The 10,599-nt window shown below is 26.7% G+C and overlaps 1 protein-coding gene across 1 annotated transcript in view; it reads right to left on the minus strand.

Moving 5' to 3' along the window:
- The window catches only part of LOC100198489 (uncharacterized), a 36,996-nt gene extending 30,951 nt beyond the window's left edge, over positions 1–6,045 (minus strand). Inside the window, exons 1-2 of the mRNA XM_065792999.1 lie at positions 5,770–6,045; positions 3,836–4,112 (exon numbers count right to left, since the gene is read on the minus strand). Coding sequence (XP_065649071.1) covers positions 3,836–4,112; positions 5,770–5,885 — 393 coding nt within the window. The 5' untranslated portion in view covers positions 5,886–6,045. The remainder of the gene's footprint in view (positions 1–3,835; positions 4,113–5,769) is intronic.
- Between the last annotated feature and the right edge of the window lie 4,554 nt (positions 6,046–10,599).

Genomic DNA, 10,599 nt, shown 5'->3' on the forward strand with positions numbered 1-10,599 from the left:
TGTATATATATATATATATATATATATAAATATATATATATATATATATATAAATATATATATATATATATATATATGTTGTTGCTATTTTGAATCACCTTTCAATAAAAAAAAAATTTCCAAATAGTACATAAGGATAACTTTCGCATAATAAAGTGTAACAGACTTAGAACTTTTTGCTAGGGTTTTTTATTTATTTTTCATTTGGTTTAATGCAAATTCTTTAATATTTTATGCCTTTTTAATACCTTCTTATTTTTAAAATAAAACAATAACAAACATTATTTTAAATTTAATTTATTTGAACTATCAAAAGTATGCAAAAAATAACTCATTATGCAATGCATCATAATCTGAAAACGCACTATCTGCATCAAAATAGGCAGTTCTAGTTGCATTCAAATTTACTAGCTAGATCTACTATTACTAACAAAAAATAATTATGCACAAAAAATAACCAAAACAAAGTGTAAAAATAATTATATAAATAATAGACTAACAAGGATACTTGTATTTTTTATAAAAAAACATTTAAGAAAATGTTTTTTAAATCTGGAAAATAAGGTGCAGATATGTCATTCACAACTGACAATAGAAATTTAAGGCAGTGACCTATTTCAGTAAAGCTAGTATCAATATTGGCCATCTTTTCCAGAAGTAAACACAAAATGTAAACTTTCTGCTTGGTTAGTAGAAAACATTGAAATAAATTGATTAGGATTGGACAAGGGGCATAACTCAGTGTTTACAAAAATGGACTTTGTACATTTTGCATTTTTAGTTATAGATCTAGAAAGGCCTATATATTTTGTTTCTAAGCAGAATTTTAACTTTGCGCCTTTTTAATGCTGTGCCTGTGTGTTTCGCACACTTCGCACATGCTACGAGTCGGCTCTGTATATATACATAAAGACCTATTTCATTGATTTGATTCTTGTTTCATTTAAATCTAATACATTGCTTTTATTAGTTTAACATAATTTTATTTATTAAAAGTTTTAACCTGCATAATATTTATATTTAAAGTTACTTCTTTGTTTTCTATTTTTCCATTTAGATTAAAATTGAAATATTTTCTATATTAGGTATCCTATACTTTTTAATTGTTTAAAATTTAAGTAACATTTAAAATGAGGCTATACTATTCTCAGAGACAGGTAATATTTTTGATCTAGTTTGTTGCCCAAACTAAATAGCAACTCTTTTTGTACCACAATAAACTTCTAAAAATCCTTACATAATTGATTACTGCAAATAAAATTACATAGTTTTTGTTAAGAACTTTGTTTTTACCTAAGTTTACCTATAGTTCTCCATTGCCTTGTGGATTTTTTGATTTAATTTACAGATCTGTATCATTAAAAAATAAAGATAAAATATAAGTTCGGCCATTCTGGCCTGAAAAATTCTAGGTCCAGTCGGAACCAGAATGACCTAAAAGTTACAAATTCCATCCAGAACGGAATTCCGGTACATCCCAATTATGATAATGTCCCTATATAATAACTCTAACCAAACTATTCAGGACAAGATTTAAAAAAAAAACCAAGCTACATCAGCATTTTTAAATCAAACTTGACCCTGTAAAATTGTGATAAAGGTCAAAATTACAGGTGTTTTGTTTATTTTAAAATATCTTAAGTTGTTTTATTGGATTCCTTGCATCAAATTATGTAAGTGTACACATTTTCAGCTTTCTATTGCACACAGAACATAAACAATGACCAAAACCATTTTTTCAAATTTTTTTACACTTTTTTTTCACCAAAAATAACAAAAAATTATTTTTATTTTTTTTATTTTGTAAAGTTTTTGTGTTTGCATTTTTGTTTTATAGTTTTTGCTTTCATTTTGTAGTTTTTGTGTTTTGGCTTTTCATTTGTGTAAAGTTTGTAATTATTTCTGCTATAGTTGTTGATTACTTTTATTGTTGTTTGCTGTTTTTCTATTTTACAAATTTTTCAACACATTTTTTTTTGCCAAAAATAAATGAAGATTGTTACTATTTTTAATTTAGTTTTTTAATTTAATGTAGAAGTTTTTGTGTTTTGCCTTTTCGTATGCGTAAAATTTGTTTTTATTTGTGCTGTTTTGCTAATTATTTTTATTTTTGTTTGCTGTTTTTATTAATTGAGTGTTTTCATATTTTTTTGTCTTATTATTAATTTTATTATAGCTTTATCTTTATTATCATTATTTTTAAATTAACTTAATTTACACATGCATTTATTTATTATTATTATCATTATTTTTGTTTATTTTATTTAGGTGTCACTCCAATGACTAGTTTTTAACTATATGAGTGACACCTAACCTAATTTTGTAAAATTATAAAAAACTTGTAATTTTTCAATTTTTGGTTGAATAAATGGATTGAAAAAAAAAAAAAAAAAGGCAGATTTTTGTTTGTTCAAGGCAAAGTTTGAATAGTCATATCTTTGAAGCCGTTTTGAATTAGATGATAAAATTTTGGCAATGTTCATAACTTATAAAAATTTTTCAGAAACCTATTTTGGTTTTTTGAAAAACCATTATAAACTGACTTTCCAAATATTGTGTTTAAAAAAAAATTGAATATGATTTCTAAAAAATATATATATATATTTGTTTTGTTTACTCAGTATTTCAACACCACATGTTTAGTTTACTCAGTATTTCAACACCACATGCAACAAACATTGGTTTTATACATTTTACTTCGGCTAATTTTAATATTTCTTCAATAAATTTATTGATTAGTTATTAATATTTCTTCTTAAAAAATATAGTTTTTACTTTATATATTGATGACGAGTCCAGCCATTCTCATATAATTTTTCAAAACTGAAATAATAAAAAGCTCAAGTCCAAGACTTTATTGAACAGTATAAATTTGGTTTTTGAAAAAATTATAACATATTAAACATTAAGTATAAAATCAATTAAATTTTCAAAAAATTAAAAAATATGCAACAGTTTTTAGAAAAATCAAAGAGTTTTTTAAAAAAGTTATCAAAAAACTAATTTATTTTACTGTGTGTTGTTAATTACACTATATATACACAAGCATATACATTTATATAAAGTTTGCACTTAGTGCTAGCAAATAATAAGCAGGAGAAACTGTGTAAGAAGCTGGTCAGCTCTAATTCTTGTTTTATTCTTAAATTGTAAAAAAAAAAAATTAGAATAGTCTTGTTAGTATATAAAAAAGCTTGCAATTTTTAATTTTATTCTTATATTATTAAACAAAAGTTAGGATAATCTAGTTAACATATAAAAAAAGCTTGCTATTTTGAATGTAGATCCGGTGAACTAAGTTTTATGTTAAAACCAAATTTTTAATAAATCAAAACTTTATATTAACTTTAAATTTTTATTAAATAAAATTTTTATATTAAAACAACCATCAATGCACTTACTATTTTGTTAATAAAAATAAAAAAATTAAAATAATCTTGCTAATATTTTCATATATTTTAATAGGCCAGTTGAATTAGGAGATTAGAAAGTTTTATGTTGAAATAAGAATGTAATACCAGTTCAAGCAAAGTTAGTTGATAGTAAAAAATCAAAATAGTTAATAGTAAAAAAAGTAATCCCATTAATTACTAATTATTAAGTTCCAAAACTAATTAGTAGTCTAAAAAGCACATCTGGGAGTCATCTTATCTTCACTTTTAAAAAATTCAATACTTTTACAAATGTCCACCATTTAAAAAAAATTGAACTATTTTAAAATTAAAAATATCTTTTTTACTTACAAAAAAAAAAAAAAAAAAGTAAAAGATGTACTTTTAATCTTATCCCATGATCCACTCAGTATTATATCATTTTTTAAAAAAATATGACTTACTTTTGTTTTGTAATCCCAACCTGATATAACTCCTTTAAACCCAGAATTTTTATGAATTATAACCTGTCCAATTCGGTATTTAACATTAGCACGATCTGTTCGTGGCTCTGGTGATTCTGCAAAATAACCATTTGGTTCATTATATAGCATAACTTCTTTTGCAGGACATTCACCATTTTCCAAGTAAAAAAGCTTGTAATGCAATTGTGAAATAACGCTATTCCATTCAGAAACATTCGTGAGCTTTTTAAACAGATTAATACTATCACGAAGAAATCTAAATACCAATTTTTAAATTAAACAATTTTTTAATTTTATTACTAAAAACAAAATATATCTTTGTTTAATGTTTTACGCCAGTCATGAATCTTATTATAAAACTAAAGTTGCTATTTCCAAAAAAAAAATTATGAGGTAAAAATAATAATGTTAAAATATGGGGAAATTAAACGAAAACTGATTATTTTTTTTTTTTTATAATTAAGGGGTGAAATAAAAACTTGATAGCTTTTTAGAAGGAAATGCTATAAGAACATACAATATGCAATTATGAATCAAGATTGCATTGACACCCTCACAACTCACTAATTTCTAGTGCTTATACTGTTTTATTTTATGAGTTTATCACAATTTATTGAACATCAAAAAAAAACTAATGGAATATGTCAAAGATCTTAAAAGTGGCAAGAATCAATTTTGATCATAATGTACCAACTGTTTCAAAAGAATGGAAACATTAGAAATAAATAATTTTAAATAACATCTGAAAGGAAATAAATGAGCTTACTTATGTACTAATGTTATATACAAACTTACTTACTATGTACTAATGTTATTAACGAACTTACTATGTACTAATGTTATGTACGAACTATGCTATTTACAAACTAACTATGTACAAAGCTAGCCATGTAAAAACTAGCTAGTTATGTACGAACTATGTACAAGGAAATGAATGAGCTATATACTTACATTTTGTGACATTCTATAGGAACTTACAAAGTTTCTGTAAAATATGATGACTTTAAATCAAAATAATGAAACTAAAATGTTTATCTTTGTTTATTTATAGATGGGAAGATTATTGTGATTTATAGTGTTTTATATTGTTGTTTTTGAACTATTTGGTATGTACATACTTCAACTCTAGTATTTTTAGATTGATATACTATTATTGAAAAAATCCTGAATCAAGAGGTCTTTATTTTTATGAGTTCATGTCATATCCTCCATTAGGTTGCACATTGTCTAAACTATTATTAATTTATGCAATTTTATTTGTAACTTTGTGTAATTTTATTTTTAACTACTGCAATTGTGACAAGTTTTTTTACTTTTCATCTATTTTTGAACACTTTTGCTTTTAGGAGAGCCTTATATAGCTCAGCCAGACAGAGTTAGGGAACACTCATGAGGTTGAATGAGATAACTTACCACTAATTAGTTGAATGATTAGCTTACCACTAATTAGCAAAGTTAATTACACTATGCACACTAAACACAATTCACACTAAAGCACGCTAAACACTATGCACACTAAACACAATTCTTGTGTTTAGTGTGCATAGTGTGCTGTAGCCAAATCAGACCAAAACAAATTATGTTCATCATAGAGTGTGGTCAATAAATATTGGACTAAATGATTCCTAATATACTCTTTATGTATATCTTAGCATTAACTGTTCCTCCTGATGGTTGAAAATAGGGAAGGGGATATACCAAACTTATTAATGGCAATCTACACCAACAACTGTTGTTAAAATTTCTTTAAGATTTTTTCCGGGGTTTTAAAATTTTTACACCCCCGAAATATTTTTTCTTTATATCTAACTTTTATTGTAAATAAAATAATCGTTTATTAAAAACAACTACATTAAAAAGCTTTTTTATGCTAACCTTTACTACACACTAGAACGAAATTTAATGTAACACACCTACTAGTCAAGTACTGACGCTCATACTCTTGTTGCGGAGTCATCCATTTTGATATCAAATATTGTGTAGGTACAGCTAAAAAAAGAATAACTAGCTGAAGCCCAGGACGAAGCATTTATTCAAATCAAAAAAAATTCAATACCCACTTGGGCAAAGTCTTAGTTTTTTTAGTACATTTACGTAACGTTAATTTAGCAATTAAAATAGCTAAGTCGTTTAGATGTTTACGTTTAATAATAATTTTGCGTTATTACATTGGCTATTTTTTATATCTCGGCAGTACTTAGGTATTTCGGCATTTCTCATTTAACTCAGGACCTAAACGCCGGCGCCGGAGAACACGAGCAGGATTTTCATGGATCCCATCCGGAGCCATGAAAATCCTATTGGCTAAAGCTTCTCCATTGTCAGGCCCGTAGCAACCGGGTGGGCAGCAGGGGTATTTGCTCCCCCCCCCCAATTATTTTTAAAATAAATAATTTTGAAAAAATTGGCTGAAAAAATGACTCAAAAAAAAAAGGTCCTTAAAACTATTTCGGAGTAGTACTGCCCCCCAATATAATTATTGTTCCTACGACCCTGATTCTAAATATATATAGCTTCTTTCAAAGGAAAGTAGTAATTTCAATGTTCGAATTGAGGAAGGTTTGGAGAACAAAGTAGAGTATAATAATGTATTTAATACAATATTAAGTTATCCACAATACAATGTTATCTACAATACAACTAAGTTATCTACAATACAATTAAGTTATCTACAATACAATTAAGTTATCTACAATACATTAATGTTATCTACAATACAATGCCTTGAAGCTTTTTTAACATGCGCAAACGGAGACTGAAAACGCAAACGGAGAAAAAATATCGCTTAAAGTAATAATAATCTTTTACGTTGTTTTGACGTAATTTTGTTGAGCTATTTTATATATTGAACTGTTGTAGTTCTATACAAGCTATAATTTTGTTGTTGCTGTTGTTGCTGTTTTTATTAAATATTTCATTACCTATATATATATATATATATATATATATATATATATATATATATATATATATATATATATATATATATATATATATATATATATATATATATATATATATATATATATATATTTTTAGAAAGCGTCATGCAGATTTTAAGGATTCGCCCTATCCCCCTCCTCTTCCCCCCTCCTCCTACCTCCTTCCTCATTTTATTCCTAGAATTTCCCCTTATATATACATACTACATGTTATAAATTTGTTAGTGTGTGCAATGTGATTTTATTTCATGCATAACGAACCCAATGAAATTTTATTTTTATACACCAAGGTTTGCAATAAATTTAAATATTTCTTTTCAGGCTATATAATATTATTATTTCATTTTCCAGAGGTAACCATAATAATTGTTTCATAATAAATTAATAAAAAATGTCAACAGAAGTAAAATCGATGAAAAAGACAAATCAGTAGAGTTTCAATATTAAAAAAGGTAAAAAGTACTTTATTTGTCAAATAAAAAAAGATGGTGTCATCTGTAAATTTAAGTTAGTGCAAAAACCTATTTAAAATTTAAAACACTATTTTGAAAGAAAGCATATGGGTACCTACAAAACTGTGGAAGGCGTAGACAAAGTTAAAGTTAACCCAGTTACAAATGAAATATCCACTTTAAGATATTCATTAAAAAACACTTTCTTCGTGAAAAAGTGACAATATTAATCAGTGCCGTGGCTAGTGGGTTTAAGGGCCACTGTCGAACATTGCAAGTAGAGTTACTTATTAAATATAAAAATACTAAAAGTAGAGCCGTGGCTAGACGTCAAGTAGCCTAGCCACGGCTCCAAAATCAATGATTAGAGATTAGAGAAACTCAAAAAAATATATCATCCAACTAGTTGTAAATATTGGAGTACCTTTAACATCATTTTTGATGTTAAAGGTACTCCAATATTTGATCTATTAATATTTAATAGATCAAGATACTGAAGCGCAATCTATGACTGACTTTAATTGAAAAAATTTGATTTAAGTAAGAAAAATATTTTATCAAATGTCAAATCAGTTGTCACTGTTAATGCCTCCAACATAACGATAAGTTATGTTGGAGGTAATAGATAAGTTAATCTAGGCCTTCCTAAAGAGAATAGTGATGTAAGACTGATGAAGATATTTCTCAGATTAACGCTTCTAAAAATAGAAGTAAGATGCTTTTGATTTAAAATTCAATAAAGCTGTAGATTTATTTGAGATTTTTTCCCTATAGAGAACACGAGATGTTCTGCTCATATATTACACATAACTGTTTGTGACAAAAAAACAAACATGTCAATTCTTTAATATAAAAGACAAACATGTCAATTCTTTAATGGGTAAGCTTTGTCAAATAGTGAAAAATGCAAGATTTATTTCACTTATGAACAATTTACCAAGTGAAATAAAGTCACTAAATAAAGCAATGTTCAGCCCTTTCTAGAACTAAATATTGTACCTTAATTTATATCTTGCCTCTGATCGTTTGGATTGTTGTTCTGAATTGGTGAGAAAAAATGCAAGCTCAGCTTGTGCTTTTTATTCTTTAGGTGGTTCATTTCGTACTTCTTTCAGATTATGGTGTGATTTTGAAAATATTTCCGACTCTCCCATTTATTAGGACCCACACCTTCCCGTTTATTTAAAAGGTGAGAATATCTGAAAATGGAAAATCCGAGAAACTACTTTATAATTAATATTCCAAAGAAGAAAGGTGAATTCTGTATAGCATTAAATAATCAGCTAGAGGATATTTTTTTCCTTATTTTTTTTTTGATTAAAAAAATGGTGGTTATATTGGGTAATAGATTTTATGTTTTATTGAAAACTTATCGTATATAATTTAATTGTTATAATAATCTTTTTATATTATAACTATTATTTTCTAATACATATATAAAGTATGTAAAACCTTAAGTTATTATTGATATTGTTATAATTGATTTTTAGAAGTCATTTTTTTTTTTTCACTTTTTTTATATTACTATTATTCTTATCATTGTCGTTGTTATAATACGACAATATCGCTAGTCTACTGTCGTTAGTATAATATAGTAATACTATAATGCTACAGTGATAAGTTTGGTATTGTGGTTCATCCTCCTCCGGCTAATCGCTATATAGAGGCCACCTTCCAGAGTACGTAAAAACAAGTCTAACTCATTAAGAACATTATAAACCGCTACGACAAGAGTTTGAGAAAGAACAGAAGTAAATAAGCGTAAAGGTCAGAATTAGTTGATTTAAATAGCATAAGGCAGGATTGAAGAGTCTTGTTTTTCAAAAGGAATGACCTTTGTAAACTAGATTTAGAATTCAAATATATACATACACTTTTAGAAGGGTGTAATAAATCATCCTTAGATACTACCAATAAATATCTACTTAATTTTGAGTACATTGACATTGTTATAATTGAACTCTAAATTTTTAGTAATAGGCATTTAAAACTTGTTTCACGAAAGTAACGATAGGTTACTTTAGTGACACAAACTTCAATAGCTATAACAAATTAATATTCCATATACAATATCTTTACCGGAACCTAAATAGGCATTTATAGATAGAATGTAAGGTATTATGGACTCCATCTTAATGTTTTAGTTTTTTTTAATTTCAAATTAGTTTAAAAAGGAAATTCCTTTTGTATAAATCCGACTTTTTAATCCTACCCCATATAGAAAGCGGCAGACGTTGCACTAGATTTTAGAATGTGCAATTAGAATAATATTATTGCATATTATAACTGCAGTAATATTTTTGGTACTGTGGTTTATCCTCCTCTGGCTAATTGTCATATAGAGGCCACATGCTAAGACGAGTTCAGTTCACTATAGAGCATCATAACCTGCTTTAACGGACCAAGAGTAAGTGAGTTTAGGAAAAACAAAGAATATTAGAGTGACAGACTGAAGAAGTCGAGATGGATGAAGCATTGGATGTTAGAATGTGCAACTCATACTATTAATTAGATTACCTAATTAATGTATTAGTATAAACATAGTCAACATTGCTGGTGACATTTGTTTATACTTCTATACTATACTTAGCTATAGTAATATTTTTGGGTATTGTGGTTTATCCTCCTCCAGCTAATTGCCATATAGAGGCCACATACCCGGGCCAGCGAAGACAAGTTCAGCTCACTAATGAGCATTATCACCAGCATCGCTGACCAAGAGTAAGTGAATTTAGGAAGAACGAAGTAAGTTAGAGTGCGAAGTAAGTCAGAAAAAGTCGAGTTGAAAGATAGCATAGAGAAAGCGGACAGATATTGCGCGAGATGTTAGAATGTACAATTTATACTATACGCACAATTGGCTTAAGCTAATCTTTAAACATCTATAGTAATATTCATACCATAGTAATATATATATATATTTTTTTATATTGTAATTTACTATAGCAATATATTTTATTATTTTATTATTGGTGTTATTTTAATATTGATGTTATTATTAATTATACTATTTCTATGATGTTTGCTATTGTGGTTGTAATTTTTTTATTTTTTTATTATTACTATAGTAATTATATATTTGTTATTATTTTTTACTTATTTGCAGTTGTATAATTTTTAATTGTGTGTTTACTTTAAATTAGTGCTTGGAACGCTATTAGTTCTTATGTTATTTTTGTAAACAACTCCTCTACGTTGTAAACAACTCCTAATTTTTGTATTTATTACTTCTCTTTGATATTATTTCACATTGAATTTAGCAAGTAGAGCGTAGAAATGAATTAGATATTAGGCGATTACGGGAACAGAAACTATTTACAACATTTTCAGCCGATAAAAGACGACCTAA

The sequence above is a fragment of the Hydra vulgaris genome, chromosome 03 (assembly GCF_038396675.1).
Source record: "Hydra vulgaris chromosome 03, alternate assembly HydraT2T_AEP".
Taxonomy (NCBI): domain Eukaryota; kingdom Metazoa; phylum Cnidaria; class Hydrozoa; order Anthoathecata; family Hydridae; genus Hydra; species Hydra vulgaris.